The 17,351-nt window shown below is 39.3% G+C and overlaps 1 protein-coding gene across 2 annotated transcripts; it reads left to right on the forward strand.

The window, feature by feature from the left end:
* The first annotated feature begins 808 nt into the window (after positions 1-808).
* Positions 809-17,237, forward strand: kank3 (KN motif and ankyrin repeat domains 3). Of its 2 annotated transcripts, none has more exons than XM_060882492.1 (11): positions 809-954; positions 10,306-10,382; positions 10,814-12,409; positions 12,520-12,628; positions 12,771-12,980; positions 13,381-13,471; positions 13,582-13,801; positions 13,929-14,071; positions 14,241-14,441; positions 14,608-14,706; positions 15,384-17,237. In XM_060882492.1, the coding sequence occupies exons 2-11, from the start codon at positions 10,349-10,351 to the stop codon at positions 15,444-15,446; spliced, it is 2,766 nt and encodes a 921-aa protein (XP_060738475.1). In that variant the 5' UTR covers positions 809-954; positions 10,306-10,348; the 3' UTR covers positions 15,447-17,237. The 2 variants fall into 2 exon arrangements, with proteins under 2 accessions (XP_060738475.1, XP_060738476.1); XM_060882493.1 differs by having other exon boundaries at positions 12,526-12,628.
* The last annotated feature ends 114 nt before the right edge of the window (positions 17,238-17,351 follow it).

Genomic DNA, 17,351 nt, shown 5'->3' on the forward strand with positions numbered 1-17,351 from the left:
GTGTAGGGTGTGTGGTAGGATGTGTGTAGGGTGTGTGGTAGGGTGAGTGTAGGGTGTGTGGTAGGATGTGTGTAGGATGTGTGTAGGGTGTGTGATAGGATGTGTGTAGGGTGTATGGTAGGGTGTGTGTAGGGTGTGTGGTAGGGTGAGTGTAGGGTGTGTTATAGGGTGTGTGTAGGGTGTGTTATAGGGTGTGTGTAGGGTGTGTTATAGGGTGTGTGTAGGGTGTGTGGTAGCCTACTGATTAAGGTGTCGGGCTACTAATCAAAAGGTTGTGAGTTTGATCCCAGGTCTACCAAGCTGCCACTGTTGGGCTCCTGAGTTCACTCTTAAATGGCTACAACCATATACTTATCATCTTCAAACTTATGGTTGTAGCCATTTAAGTTTATATATTATAAACATAAACTAATCATCATGGTGAGTGTTGTCACAATACAGTTACTGTAATTAGATGTTTACAAATGTTAGATGAATTCTCATGATGTGATTCTACCTCATTTAGAGTGAAATGTGGAAAGTGATATACAAATAAATAGTGTCGAATTGAGCAGTGTAAACAAAACAAAAAAACAACAGCATGCCAATAGCCTACATATTTATTTATTTATGTATTTATTTATTTACTTTTCAGTAGACAATTTGTTTTGTACAGTGCATTTTCGGCTTTGAAACTCAGTTAAAACGTCGATACCAATGTATTCGTACAAGAAGTATCGCCGATGTACTAGAATCGATATATCGTCCTAGTCGTGTCTGTATGCCGTGGGATACACCACCACAATCCCGCCTTCATCCAAACTTACTCCTGATTGGATCTTCTTCCCGTCAATCACAAGCCTACAATCAACACAAACGCTACTTGTACGCCTAATTCCTGTCTGGGGGGAAAAAAAACAACTAAAAACACACATTTACCCTGATTTTTAAGACAAGACACGACTCATTCAGTGGGTAAGAATAATTTTATTCCTTTCATTTAACAACTTTCAGGGAGTTTACCGAAGGCGTGTTAGCTTGACGCTAACTTGAGTAACATTTACAAGCGCGAGAGCATTAACGTGCTTCGCCTACGTGTTATGAGGTGAATTACTTATTATTCAGTTTTTTTTTAGAAATGAAACCGTTATTATAAACTCGGGTTAGGCTTCAGAGATACTAAAATGTCCCTTCACCTCATCGGGACCTTATCAAGTTGCCTAAAACTCCAAAAATAAATCTCCCACTGTTTTTATTGAGTCGTATTAGAACTCCTGATTTAATATATATTCCTCAATAATCAGCACATGAACACAGCCGAGTCACCACAGACTGTTTATTTGTAATAAGGCTAAAGAAAAGGTGAATTAGTTCACAATATTATTTGTTGTTGTTTTTCTGAGGGAACAAGGAATGGCTCGAGACGTTGTGATATTAGTGCGCGAGACGCGCCCTCGTGACATTATGTTTAATTCAATTTAATGATTATGTATAAAAAAATGGAGTCAATGAGTCATTGCAAATACAACGCGATACTAATGCAATTTTATTTTAAAGTTTTTCTGCTGTACGCAGTCCAAGAGTGTTTGCTAGTATGGTGGAAAACGTGAAATTATGGTGGAAAACAGAAAAAGAGAGACATTCTTCAGGATTAGACAATGGCCACTGACCTATAATAAGTTTAAAACCTGTGCACTGGGCACGAAAAGTTACAGTTAAGGAACAATGTGTTTCACTAATCCTGGAAACAAAGGGGCCAAGTGTTTATATTAAAAATGTTAAGATGTCAACTGGAAGTGAGAACTGAAATTTCCCCCTGAACAGTGAGCTTCTATATGCCTTATGTCCTGTGCGTCTATTTATGGTTCCTTCTTAGTTCACTGCCCTTCTCCTGCATTTTCCCCTCTGCAGGGGTGAGTGATCCCTCATCTCAGATCCTGGAGGTTTCAATTCCATCAAGTTAATTACATCTACATTTGCATTTGCCTGACAAAGCAGTTTACAACTTTTAGCGCTGACTGGCAACTTTATGATCTTTCGCATGAACCCAGCTGTGGCTGTGGTGGCATTTAATCTGGCTGAAACAGCAGTCTAAAGACTTAAGCACTGTCATCGCTGGGCATGAGGCAGGGATACACCCAGGAAGGTATGGCAGTCCATTGCAAGGCAGCATGCGTACACAACACACATTGCACCTACGTGCGGTTTATCTGCGGGTGCTGTCTTTTCGGGCGGTGAGAGGAAACCCCTGCAGAAATCATACACAGGCAGTTAACCCAAGGTCTGGTTTGAAAAAGAAAAGCTAGATCTGTAGGATGGCAGTGTCCCCATTTGCACAGCCGTGTTGCCCTCCTCCATACCTCTTTTTGTGGTAGATGATTTTCTGCCACTGGATCTTAACACTGTCCAGCACATTTCAGTGTTTCCCCAAATAATCTAGCTATTTAACAGTGCTTTCTGAGTCAAAGCAAGCAAAATAGTAAAATGTGCAGGACAAAAAGGAGGTACACCAGGAACCAGGCTGGGATCCTGTGGCCTGGGAGTTGATACAAGATAAAAGAATCACTCATAAATCCAATGGATGAAGTAAGTGCTAGTACTCCATTGTGCCACATGCCGATGCTGTGAAGCTGTATGTTAATTCAGTCTTACAATTAATTAGATCAGCTCGCAATATCCTGCAGAGTAGCTCATGTAACGTTGAGCAACAAGGCACAGTGAAAGAGCAAGCCTGAAAACACACACTCACCTGATTTGAATCATCAGGTCATTAACACGTTCAGTAGGTGTTGGACACCTGGCATACAAGACCATTAATAGTTGACTCTCCACCGATTTTCTCATATTCTCAGGTGCACAGTTTACACATGAGCAAGCGAGCAGTGGTGGTTTTATTGATTTTGTAGGTATTTAACCCTGCTTAGTGTCAGTGCCATGCATCTGTCTACCAGTTTATACTCTTATTTCCTCCATACTTTAGCTCTGTTAATGAGGGATCCCTCAGCAGGCTAAGTACCTCGTATCTTTTACAGGAGACACTTTTTTAAGTTTGTTCCAGGATAGTTTCCATGCTCACTGCTTTGCACGTTTTGTGCTGGTTATGTTTTTCATCGTATTATTTTGTGAGAATAGCACAAGTGTGTCATTTTTGGCATGTCTTTATAGAACGGTTGTTTCTTACTTAATCTACCGATATGTTAATGTCACTTCTTTAGAAATCCTCTTGCTTGTTTTTCTCCGTAATGTCCCCCCTGTGGAGGTTACTGGCCACCAGGTGTTTATTAACTGGACTATTTGCAGCTGTGGAAACAGGAATATTTCTTTGGGAAATAGACAATTCTTCATTTTTTTTATTCCAGTTAAAGATTATAATCGTGTAAAGCTTCATACAGAACTCCCAGCTATATATCCATCACATTACATCTGTTTTCATACAAAACTATGCTTAAAAGGGATACAACTTGTCAGGAGTCAGTACACTGGACCATGTATTGAATATGTGGCTATTAAAACATCTGAAGGTTTTTATTTAATTTTTGCCCTGTGCTTATAGAAGAAAAAGTTTCCATAAATCCAGTTGAAAATAAGGAAAATAAAAAATAAAATTCTAAGCCTCTGCTTTAGCTTTCCTGCATGTGTGCCTAACCATAGCTACATGTACAGTATTAATCTGTTTGTCAGACTTGTTTCCTTCAGTTTTCTGATGATGTACATAAATCGAGCAGTCTTTCATTTTAGCGAAAACTGTTCTGATTGCATTTTAAAGGAAATGGTGTTGCTCAGTCATTTTGCATTGTTTTTAGCTGTGTATGTGATCTGTGGGAGTTGTGCTAGAGGGGTATTTTTTTAACATTTGTTTTTATTATTATTTCATCATTTGAATAGTTTGTCCCTCTCAATTCAGTGAGTTCCTGTGTCACTAACGTAACACTGGACTTGCTTGTGTGCCTGGTTTGTGCCACACAGACGGTTAAGTCTGAAACCATGTTTAAAATCTGTTGTCTGACGTGTCTTTGGCTGAGTTCTGCGGTTTTCTCATAGCAGAATGTTACAAAGAGCAACACTCACAAGAACCAGAGGAAAAGGCAAAAATACTTGTCCTAGTTGTGTAGGAAGAACTGTTGTTTGTAAAAGTGGATGTTTTGTCTTTTCAGTTCCAGGCAACTTTGCACGTTACTTGAATCCTGACACGGCTTTAACTCCTAAAAATGAAAAATTCCAAGTCTTCACCATCTTCCGTTTTTCCTCAAATACCATATATATGATACGATACGATGATGTCTGTCCATCTTTCAACCTATAGTTTGGACTCCGCTGTTTTAATATAATCATAGATACAGAAAGCGGCATAAAGAAAATATTCAAACATTTAATATTCATACTTTCAAAGTGTGCTAAAGCTGAATAGTTATGAATCTTATATTCCTAATTAGCTCTACATCTACTTGCACACTAAGTGCCAGCACCAGAGGTAGTAGCGTACAGAGGAGAAAGCTTCCGACTGACAACCTAATTGTCTTGAAGCGTGTTTAGATAATCCAAAGGAAGTGTTATGTCACGTGTCAAACACACGGCTTGCAGACTTGTTTCATTTGGCCTGTGCTAACTTAAAAAAATATATAATACATATAAACTTATTTGACTTATTAATGTTAAAACTGCCATAGTTCAGATATGTTTATTAACACCACGAAGCTGCACTCAGCTGGTGCAGCTTCGAGGTGATTAAAGGGTCAGGTAGAGCCAAGATGAAAGAAGAAAAAGGCTTTTTTGACGAACAAGAGGCATCGTCCGTTTCACTTATAACTTGCACCTTGTTTCTTCACAGAAAAAAAACTATTGTTCATTTTCTGTTGATCATGGATTGATCATCCCTACTCACAAGAGACATGGTTTGTTCAGAACGTGTTACTGTTACTGTGACCTGACTGTTATGTCTTGCCCTAGATGGATTGCCTTTGCGTTATTGTGAATCGCAAATGTGCTCAGGAGAATTAAATGTACTTGCATCAACCAACAGGAATATGAAGGCAAATTTTAAGTTGAGCTGCGTTTACCAAAATACTCTTTATGACACTCTGAACCTGAACAATTTAATAGATCAAGATAATATCCAAGGTACTAGTTAAAAGAACAAGACAATATCTAAATACAGCATCAAATTAATTCAGTATTTCATTAAAACAGGATTTCCAAGTCTCATTTATGATGCTATGTGACCATGAACAGTTACGCTTGTGTTTTTTTTTAACTGATTTACGTTAGTACTGTGCTCATCTGTTTAAAGAATGGAGTTTACATCCGAATTCTCACTGCTAGATCCGTCCTGTTTCGGCTAACCTTTCACAAGGTCTTGGCATGTAATGTGCTGTTAATGTTCATTTTTTTTTATGATGCTTATGATTTGCTACAAATTCCTAAAGCACTTATTGTCTCCTTTCATGAGTCATTAACACCACTGTGGAGTGTGACATGACCAAGAAGTTAAATGCTGAACATGGGCACGACAAAACAGGCGTAAAATTCATTTTTTGGCCTCTGTTTTATTTAAAGCCTACAAGATCGACTTTTATATAATTTTCCTGTCGCCATTTGAAGCTCATCTTGTCTTTCTCAGCTAAGTATTTATTTACTGAGGAATAATTAAAAGTATGACTTTAACCAAGGAAATCTGAATCCAGTTTCTATCCGATCCCTCTGTACTGCTTCTAGCTCCTTGTGTAGATGGAGGACAGAACTGGAAAGCCAAACAAGGAGACTTCAGAACTTTTGTCAAGGAAGCAGCATAATGGTTCATTATATAGTGTTCAATGTGTCTTTGTATTACGCAGAAAATCAAGAGATTTTTTTTTTTTTTAATTCTGGTTGGGAATTCTTATGGAGACTACATGCTGAAGGCATTACATTCTGATTGTCTGGCTTGCAAGAAACACGTCCTAACAAATTGGCAAATATATTGACGTCTACTGTGGGTTATTAATATACAAATGTTAGTACATTACGTAATATGTAATTGTGATGTGTAGCATCCAATGAAAGTAAATGTGGAAATGGGAGTAATATAAACTTATCACTTATGTTCCAGCTGAATCAACTACCAGAGCCTTGCTGGTCTAGATCATTAATCCCCACCCTCGGACTTAAGGTTCAGTCACTCTGGGGTATAAATGGAATTTAATAATGTGATTTATTTATTTATTTTTATTTATGGAAAGTCAGCTGATTCTTGGGTGTGACAGCATGCAAGTGTGATTTGTGTGCTTCATTTCCTTGTTTATAAATCCCTGTGTGGTTTTGAGGAAGCAGCTTGTGGCCCATTGATCAGTTGCTTGTCTGTCACAGTGCTGTAAGACAATGGGGGGCCTCCTGGGGGCCTTATCAAATCCACTTCCCTTCAGGAAACTGCATATGTGCTGCTGTGCTAGGTTGAATAAGAGCGTAAAAGACAATAAAGTATGCATCCTTCTGTTTCTGTGCACAGATTAAGACTTTTATGACTCTGTTCGTGGTCAGTCTTTGTTTAAGTTCTTGAAGCTGTTATGTTTAATGCCCATACTGTCTGATTGACAACATCCCTCTGGGGGAAATGGGAGGGTGGACCATGAGGTCATGTTTTGAAAACATGACTCACATTAATCCAATCCTTCCCACTGAATATCTGTAATAGAATGACGTCTCTGGCAATTCCCAGCCTCAGAATTCAAAATGGTGGGTTTTTGTTGAATGGTCAACCCATCCTGCCATGTGCTAGATGCGTAGTTGCACTCAGTTACTAATAAGATTATATTACTTCACTAATATTTGGGACTCTAGTTCTTCCTAAATGACTTGCAATTAGTGTGTCTGATTTCTCTTCACTTTAAAACCAACTCAGTTGTTCAGATTGTGATTTTTATTTGAATTACCCAGTTAAGCTGTGGAAATCTTTTCTTTCTTTTTGTTGTTTGTCAGAAATTTCCACCTTCGTGTGATGTGAAATGGGAGTCTAAGAGGAATGTGTGGTGGCTTCTTTTTTTTTTTTTTTCCTCTCTCTTTCTTTCTCTTCCCTGTAATTAGGCGCTTATCACCAGGCTTTGTAAACACTGTGAGATGTCTTCTCAAAGATAGTGAGATTGGGTGTTCAGCAAACTGATAGTCCTGGAAGCAATCTGACACACAGTAAAATAGTCAAGCATGACCAACTCCACAGATTCCGAGCACTAAGAGAGGTCGTGAACCTAGTGTTGCTCAAGTAACAAAGCATAATTCTGCCTTGTTACAGCCAAGGAAGTAGGGTTTTAAATTATTCAGATTCTTCAGAGTATTTAGACTGTAGTCTTTTTTTTGGCACCAGTATTTTCTCCATTCATGTTTTTTTTTTCCTCTGTTTATTTTTTATGTATAGCCACCTACAGTCTGTCTGTGCACAAATTACAAGTTGAAGCCTGGTCACATTAGCAGGATGTGAGCGGGAAGTTGTGGTGGAATGTGCCTAAGGCTGTCCAAAAACAGATCAGCCTGCATAACATGTTTCCCCCCTTTCTCTACACCTCTGTTTTTCTGACTGTGTGGGTGGGGGGGTTCCATGACGCCTCTTTCCAACTCTGTTAATTGGAGCTCTGGTCTTCTAAAACACACAAACCCACAAAATCAAACATAAAGAAAACCACAAAAAGAGCATTAACATGAAAAATGGTAGAATGTTATGTAAGGTTAAAAAAAAAAAACCTCAGCACAGTGTAATGAATGAATCTTTACAAAGAAAGCACTGTGGGTTTAGTGCGTATAAGATTTAATAGGGCATATCCATATTAAAATGACCAGGGAGAAAGATGTGCAAAAAATAAACCCTTCCAAGATTTGATGGAGACCAAATAATGTAATAGCTGAAACTGTGAAGGAACCAGGTGAAGAGAAAAATTAGTCATCAGTGAAAAAAATAAAAAGGCAATATACAAAAGGCATTGCAGTAAACATTATACACTGAAAAGTAAAACCTGCATTGCACTGAAATGTGATCAGTCAGCAATCCAAGCTGCACTCCGGTGTTTTCTGCATCCATAGAACCAAGTTTTTATGATTTTCTTGTAAGTAATAATATCCGTATAGAGAAATAGTTTGTTATTGGCTTGTTGTTGTTTTTTTTTTTTTTTTTTTTTTTTTTTTTTTCCTACATTAAATGTTGAACCCTTGTTGGAATTACTTCCCCTCTCAGTATTAACACTGACTGCTCACAGCAGGACCTGCTTCAGTGAGGACCAGGATAAAGATTTATCGAGCATATTCTTTCTGAGTTTTAGAAATTTACGCTGTAAATTAAAATGGCTTGTTTGTGCACAAAGTGAAAATTAATGGAAATTTTTTCTTTCATTTATCTTCAGTAAGCTCTTTATCATGGTCAGGGCTCATTGATGAGGAATGAAAAGCTGCAAGGGAGGAATACATTCAGTTTGGGACACTTGTTGGTTTTATGATCAAGATTACAGTCGACCTTCACAGATAGTTTATGGAGTTATTTCATGGGCAGATTGGCCATCAGGAAGTTGGAGAGTTTTCCCCATTGGGACACTCCATTTTCCTCTCTCTCTCGCTCTCTCTCGCTTTCTCGCTCTCTCTCGCTTTCTCGCTCTCTCTCGCTTTCTCGCTCTCTCTGTCTCTGTGGTGTTACAGAGAAAACACAAAGGAGACAAATCTGTTCCTATTATAATAAATGATAAATATAAATATACAGTTAGAAAATAAATGAAGTATAATAATTTAGTTAATTCATTCTTTTCAATCAGACTTTATTTACAACTAGTTTGTGGTTTTATGATGATGTTATTCCCTGCAGTGAAATGTTGGCTGGCAGGAAGTGACTACAGGGAGGTGTGAATTTAGTCCTGGTGTGATAAACTGATACTACCTGACTTAAAATTAGCTAGCTTGGCTAAATCTGTTACACGCCGTGCTTCACTCTGTGCCACATATATTGCAGGCATACTTTGAGGGCACCGTGTCGTCTGAAGTGTAATTTTTGAGCCCTGCAAAAACTGCTTGACATCAATTAAGTCAAGGCTTTATTAAAAAAACAAAACAACTTAATATATAAAACTGAGCTGAATAAACTTCTCATCTTTGATTTTTACATAAAGATTATGTGACACCAAAGGCCTCAATTTATATTTACATTTACGGCATTTGGCCGACCCCTTCATCCAGAGCAATGACAAAAGTGTTTTGAAGTCTCTATCAATGAATAAATCAACACTGGTGCACTAAGATACCATCAAGCTGAAGCTCTGTTGTGAGCTGCCTTTTTTTCTAAAGAAGAATACCTAGAACAAACAGGGAGAATAGTTTATTAAAATGTTTTAGTTAGAAAAAGGTCTTCACTCCTCGTCATTTAACGATAGCCAGTGACTCAGCTGTTTGGACATCTAGGGTAAGTTTATTCCATCACCTCTGTGCCAGAACAGAAAAGAGTCTCTGATGCCCCTTTTCCACCAAAAAGAACCGGGTGCTGGTTCAGAGCTAGCACTGGAGCTGGTTCAAAGTTGGTTCCACTGGTAAACCTTCTAAGAACCGGTTTGTCTTTCCACCGGCTAAAGAGCCATCACAGAGCCGAGTCTTACGTCACTGTATACGTGTCACGGTGTCCCAGCAACTTTATCGCAGCAGCGGCAAACACAAACACATCAACAATAGCGGATGTTGCTTTACTGTTAATGCTCATGGCTTTGTGAACCTACATTAACACCCAAACGGAGCGAATCCAACGTGTACGTGCAGCTCTATGTAATCTGTAAAAACGGAGGTTGTAACCGAGAAAGTACATAATGTTATTTTTCATTAACACAGAAAAAAGTTAGCCTTAGCATGTAGCTACTTACTATCATGTGTGCTTAAAGTAAAAAAGTATTAAACATTAGTATACTTAAGGTACATTATCAAATGCGCTAACAGTAGCCCCGCCCACAGCCCCTGACACAAGCGGTTCTTAAGTCTAGACCAGTAACTTTTTGGTGCTACTTAAGAACCACTTTTCCTGGTTCAGAGCCGGTGCTTTGGCGGTCGAAACAGAAAGAACTGGTTCTAAATTAGGCTCTGGCTCCGAACCAGCACTCGAACTGCCTCGGTGGAAAAGGGGCATGAGAGTCTACCTCTTACCGTGAGATATGGTGGGACCAGTCGAGCAGTGCAAGTAGCGAGGTGCAGTGTAAGGCTTCCTTTCACCAAATCAGTTCATTCCAGATATTTGACAGAGCGTTGTTACACCTCATCCTGGCCTATCCTTCTTTTACCTGACATTTACTGATGTTTGTATTTAAATGTAATGTGTAATTTATCCATCTTTTCTTTTCACAGGTCCTGAATTGACATCTGGAGGGGCACCAGAAAATTCCAAAAGATGACCCAGTCTGTGCACATAAGCCCCAAATTGAGTAAGTTTTTAAATAAGGTTCGAATAGGATAGTTATAGTATTTCTGTTATTCCCTACAAATAAAAGAAGTGTATGGTTTGAGGAGCTATTCAAAATATGACAGTGCAGTATACTATGGGCAAAAGTCCCCTCAGAATTAAGGGGAATGTCCAAAAGGATGTCCAAAAAGCCAGGAATCAGAGTGAGTCTAAAAAAATCTAAAAATAAATGTAAATATAATCAATACAGATTGTTTATATGTAGTTTACATTTTTAATCAAGCTGGTTAAAAAGATCATTTCAGATCTGCTCCTGCTTGCTGCTATTCTTTCTGTTTCAGCAGTCTTGAGAGATCACTGGGAATAGCAGATACACCAATTTTCTAAGTATAAAACATAAAAGAGCATTAAAAAGCGATTACAAATGTATTAACTACAGTGATTTTCCCACAGATCTGGGGTCCCCTTTTCACTGTGCCACTCAAGAGGAAATGGAACACGGTGCATCCTATTCTGTTCAGACTCCATATGGATTCCAGCTCGACCTTGATTTCCTTAAATATGTGGAAGAAATAGAGAGCGGTCAGACTTTACGCCGAGCGAACATGAGCCCGAGGAGAGGATCACGTAGTGACCGAGTTTCTCAGAGGAGTGTAGGGGGTCGCACCAGTGGCTGGACTTCTACAGAATCACTGGCGTCAACGACCAGTGAAGATGGCCGGGCCCTTCCTCCACCTGCTTCTCGAAGCCATGTTACATCAGTCAGCAGGTCACAGCCGCTTTCACCATCTTCAGTGATCAGTCCCACACTACCATCTTGTGCAAAAATGCCACCTCCCCCACCTCCACGTAACCCCAGGGTAGAGAGAACGTTACTAGAGACAAGCCGTCGACTACAGCAGGAGCAGAGTCTGTACCCAAATGGTATAGGCTCTATACTTTCAGACAGTGTCAAAGATTGTGGATCAAATAGCAGCTATTCTGTACCTTCTCAGATCTCTACAGATGGTCACCTACTACAGATTTCATCAGCTGTGCAGAATCCCAATTCTGTTGGCTGGACCAGATTGAGTCCTCAGAATTCTGGGAGAAGCACCCCAGCCTCCAGCTCTGGAATGTCTTCATTTCCCCCAGGGCAGCTTCAGACAGTACGAGAACAGATGGCCTTAGCCCTTAGACAACTCAGGGAGATGGAAGAAAAAGTAAAAGGAGTACCTGCACTTGAAAGAGAACTGTCCATGCTACGTGATGAAAAGAATAGGCTGCTTGATGCCCTCCAAAAGAAAACAGAAGAACTTAGTGCTCTGGTTAATGCAAAAAGCTCTGCTCTGGTAGAACCTGCACACTTGTCATCGTCTATAGATCCCAACAGTGCAATTCAAGAGATGAGTTGCAGAGAAAAAGAAAAGGAACTTCCTGTATTGGCTATAGAGAAAAGATCCATAGCTGTAGGTAGTGATTTTCCCCTTAAAATTGTGCTGGTTCAGGATGCAAAAGATGCAGCTGTAGAGGCTGCTGTTGATGTCTGTCACAGAGGTGTGGAAACTGAGCCATTGACCGTTTGTGATGAAGAAGTCCAGGCCGGAGTCACAACAAATGAAGTGGCGGTCTGGGTAATGGAGTCGTTACTTGGGCTATCAAGTGAGACTGAACAAGAAATAGACAACCTGCAGGAGACAATTAAGTGTCAGCAAGAGTCAGTCCATCTCCTTGAGAGAAGGTTAACCCAGGCCAATGAGGACCTTGAGGAATTAAGGGCTCTGGAGATGGCGAGAACGTCAAAGATCATGCTAGAAAAAGAGACACTTGTAAAACCAGAGACCGCTGATGTGATAGTGGGAACTGAGCTTTGCTCCAAAACGTCTGTAGGAGTTGGGGTTTCCGTTGCAGACTTTCCAGTGACTAAAATTGATCAGAGCAGTCAAACGGACTTTGTGGAAGCATCAAATAAAAAGGTGGCCGTAATCCAGGTCAGCACAGGTATTCAGTGTGAAGACCTTTTTAGCGCTGACAAACAAGACTATCAGGAACAGTCTGTCTCTGCTGATGGTGAGTATGAACAAAGTCTTTGTTCAACACACAACTTGTTTTAAATGGGTCATCATCAGAGAACTGGTTGTAGTAGAAGGGTGACTTGAATTAAATGTCTCCAATGAAAGCTACAGGCCCCCTGAAATCCATCATGAAGAGAAAGGATGGGAGTGGCTCAAGTGCTGCTTGCAGCAGTGGCAAAAAAAGCTTAAAGTTTGTAGGGATTCTCAATGGAGGGTGAGTGGATTCACTATTAACATAGATGTTCACAGTAAAATGCTTTTTTTTTTTTTAAATCTATTTCAAAGCCTTTCTTTTTTTACTTATCATTTTTGTTTACAATTATTACAATTACTTAATAATTTTTCATTTGGCTCAGTTACGAGTCAACATCTAGTGAAGAGGAGGAGGAGGAGGATGGAAGCTCCTCTGACGGCGGGTGCTCAGACAGCAGTGACGAAGAGGCCGCAGCTCTAGAGGATACTTCTGATGAAGAAAGGAACATTAATTTGGACGAAAGTGATAGTGATGAAAACATAGCAGCTGTGACAGATGGTGTTAAGGAACATGCTGAAGTACTAAAGGAGAAGTAGGTTATTATAGATATTTTGAACAAAAATGTAAATGTGCACATCCCTCTGAAATGTTCCCTAATATAAACCAGCCAAACAAAAGACTCGACCCTCCCCTTTTGCACATTTTGCGGGTTATAACCAACTGTTGTAAATATTTTAATTAGTCATAAATAACTATTATAGCGTGCATATAGCGTGCAGTTTATAAATAGAATGACGAGAAGCGATCCAAAAAACTTGCCCTTGGAGCACCAAGCTGTTATTGGCACTGATGTGTACTAGCAATGAAGGCTATCTGCTCAGGCCTGTGGAGCTTGATAAGTACCCACTTGTGCTGTTCTATTTTACTCTGTGAACTCTGAAAATGTTTACCTTGTTATCTTCATTTTAAACATGCCAGCTGCTTTCTTGCAGGTTTGAACTGAGTTCAAAAATGCGTGAGGCTTGCCTCATTTTAAAGACCCACCTTAATGATGGTGCCCAAACAACAAAGAGTAAAGAACTGGTAGGCCTGCTGTATATACAGTTACAGTGAAATTCCAGTTTTATTTTTTTTTTGTTTTTGTTTTTTTTTAAAGTGTCAAAACATTAAAGACATATATGTAACTGCTGCAGCTGTCCAGCACCCACACTGTGCAACTGGAATGGTTCAGAGTGTCCAGTGCGAAGTCGGCACAGACATCCCGAGTCTCCAACTACCTGATGGCTTTCTCAGAGCTTTCTCCTGCTCTGTTGCTGCACGTAGTCAACATGACCGACGGCAACGGCAACACAGCTTTGCATTACAGTGTTTCCCATTCCAATTTCACCATCGTCGGACTACTGCTCGACACAGGTCATCGTGTTTCTAAGTTATTCACATCGACTTAACACGTGCAGCATATTTCTAGATTAGATTCTACTGGAATGAATAGTCTGTTACTTACTGATAGACTGGAATATTTTACTTGCGTGTTGTGTAGGTGTGTGCAATGTGGATAAGCAGAACAAGGCAGGGTATACCGCTGTGATGCTGGCAGCATTATCAGCAGTGAAAGAAGAGGAAGACTTGTTGGTAGTCAAGAAACTATTCAGTATGGGCAACGTCAATGCCAAGGCAAGCCAGGTGAGTTTCTACTTGTTTAAGATTTGCTTGAATCCTGCTATCACAATCGAGATAAGATTATCGTAACTCAAACCATAAACGCCACTTATCGTCAGCCCACACTACATCATCTTTATTTGGGTAAAATATATGTTTTTGTGCTGCGTCTTTGTGGCTTGGCTTTGTCTAGGCTGGTCAGACTGCACTCATGCTGGCAGTGAGCCATGGGAGGCAGGAGATGGTGCGAGCTCTACTCGAGTGCGGTGCCAATGTGAACATACAGGATGATGAGGGCTCCACAGCCCTCATGTGTGCCAGCGAGCACGGGCGTGCCGAGATCGTCTCTCTGCTGCTCGAGCAGCCTGGCTGTGACATTGCCATCGTAGACAACGTAAGTGCACACAATCTTCCCAAATACTATCCAAGATGTGACTTTTAGGCAAGCATTTTATTGGTTCACTGAAATTGGGTTCATACCAAGCTTGAGCTTGTTTTTATGTTTAGAAACTTTGACCATTTTCACAGAATATAATGGTGGAATTGCTTCTTGACTTTAGGATGGCAGCAATGCCCTGTCTATTGCCCTGGAGGCATCTCACAATGACATTGCAGTGCTACTGTACGCCCACATGAACTACTCTAAAGCTCAGTCTGATGTAAGTAGCTCATCACTATACCAGACATCTCATACCAGACCTGCTCATAATCCAACCTTAGTCGTGTCTCAGATTTCTTAGTTGTACAAGAAATGCTTCAACTTGTGGGTTACCCTGCAACCTGATGCACATCAGAACAGAAACATGGCTACAGGATTAACAGCAGAGAGTTTGTTCGCAGTGCAGCTTAAAACTAACTGTGCAATAGGGTACAGAACAAAGCATTTTAAATGAAAAGTTGATTATTTTGCAATAACAGCACATCCTGATGTCTTTTATTCCTCATGCACCAGAATTTTCATTCATTCATGTTATTTCTAACCATTTATATTTATGTTTATTGTCGGGGAAAATCTGCAAACATTCCTGTTATGGCTTCAGCGTATAAACCTTGTTATATAATAGTGGTGCAAATTTGTTCATAACAATTATGTGGTAGTTTAGCCTGGCTGAGTTAACGGGATGAACATTGCTTTAATTAAATAACTTAAATCCGGATTTTTAAACCAAACCTAAACTCGGCTGAACTTTTAGATCACTCATGTTAAAAGAACTTCTGCTCAGTCATGCTAATGCGTCAAGTATTTGAATGATCAAGTACTGCATAGAAGTTTGGGATTTTGAGGTTCTTTAATCACACCATTGGGTTAGTTATGTATCTTGTTTTTATGTTTTAGGTGTCCCCCAGAGTAAACCCTAGGAGTCCATCCAGTCCTAGAAAGACATGGCCCTCAGAGTGATGGGCTGCCAGCTCTAAAACTGGCGAGAAGTGAATATCTGCAGCATTAAATACCTTTTACAGGAAAAACTAACATTGTTTGCATTACGTTTATATGTAATAATGTTTTTTGTTCCAGATATTTCATTTACACACAGTGTTAGGCCATTTATTGCATTATATTACACTTATTGTTTGTATTATTAGTTATGAAAGGCATCTGTGGATTTTTGTCTGGTGCAGAGAGGACAATCAATACCCCTGTAGCTCTTTTAAAGATGCGGGTCACTGATCTGAGAACCAAAGAATGTCTTAACTCAGACTTTTATATTGAATGTTTTGGGGTTCATCACGTTTTCCCCCAGTGGATTGATGTGCAGGTGAGCTTTGATTTGTTCGGACTGAACATGGACTTTGTTTATTTGGAACTCACAACAGCTTGTAGCTTTGGGATCACACTACGATCATTTGGGAAACTCGCAGTGTTTTTGGTTTCTTACAATGCAACCAAACAAGCAACACAGCACTGACTTGCTAGAAAATGATGTATCTGTAGACTCGCATGATCTTGTGCAATGTTTCTTCCTGGCAATCACATTTGCTGGACCACATGAAACTTAAGAACATTATATTTACAGTTGAACTGTATCTCTTATTTAAAAAAAAAAAAAAAAAAAAAAAAGCGGAGTTCCTATAAAGTACCTATAACGGTAAGGGTGAATTTTGATGCAAAACATATTTTTAGACAAAGTAAAATGTGCATTGTTTTTTTTTAATTATTGTTATAAAAGAAACCTATCCTATGTGGGTAGAGGTTTTTTTAAAGCCTACTTGGCAAACACTATCCTACCCAGGTCTGACTTTTTTTTTTTTTAATTTGCATACACAACTAACCTATGACAAGTAATTCTGAAGGATAAACAGACCACAAACATTTTCATACAGTATTTAAGATGTCTTGCTGGATGTGGCCATCTGTATATAACTGACTTTGTTGCTGCATAGCTTTATTTAGTGAGCACAGTCCTAAACAGGACACACACACAGTAAATTATATCCAAAGTACAAATCTGCTCAAAATCATAATTGAGCATTGCAGGAATCGGAACCAGAGAACCAGATCGAACCAGTTCCCAGATGGTCAAATCAAGACTTTTGCTTCTGATAGGAAATATAATCATAGTAAGTTTAATACAAAACAGGTACCATATTATCTAGTGGTTGCACAGGGTTAGTTTGTGCCCCCTAGCGGTGAACATGCTCATGTATCGTGGGAAATGTGTATTAGAGTATTATATACTGTGCTCTCTAAATACAGCAGGAAACTTAAACTTAGTCATTAATGTTAAAATAAAAAAAAAAGCCCTTATTATGATGGCTGACACACATAATGCACAGAAGTTGTTTTTTTTTTATGTTAAAGATTGTACCAAAGATAATTTAACAGCACATTAGGGTGTTTTTCCCAACCCAGAATAAGGTTTGTGAATCAGACAGATGGACCATGTTTTGATTTTTTTATTATTTTTTACATACGTTTAACTTTTCACTTCAGCTGATAGTATATTATGGTGCCCACTGTATTATAAAAGCAGATAGTAAAAGAGTTAAAGGTTCATATGCTCATCTAATGTACTCTGTTAACGTGTTATTTTTACTAATTATTTGCTTGTTTCCTCTTCCTGATTTGTGCCTAATCCAGCACTGCTCCCTGTTACTGTAATATATTAGAGCTATTTTTATGTTTCGTTACATACCTTGGGATATTTCGCTACCTTAAAACATGAAAATAAAACTGATTATATAAAGGTGACACTGTTTTCTGTATAAGCTTGACTTACTGTGCATTCCTGTTTGCATGTGTCAGCAGATATTATATATATTATGTGTGTGTGTGTGTGTGTGTGGGGTGAATCGTCCATCTAGA

The sequence above is a fragment of the Tachysurus vachellii genome, chromosome 11 (genome assembly GCF_030014155.1).
Source record: "Tachysurus vachellii isolate PV-2020 chromosome 11, HZAU_Pvac_v1, whole genome shotgun sequence".
Lineage (NCBI taxonomy): Eukaryota > Metazoa > Chordata > Actinopteri > Siluriformes > Bagridae > Tachysurus > Tachysurus vachellii.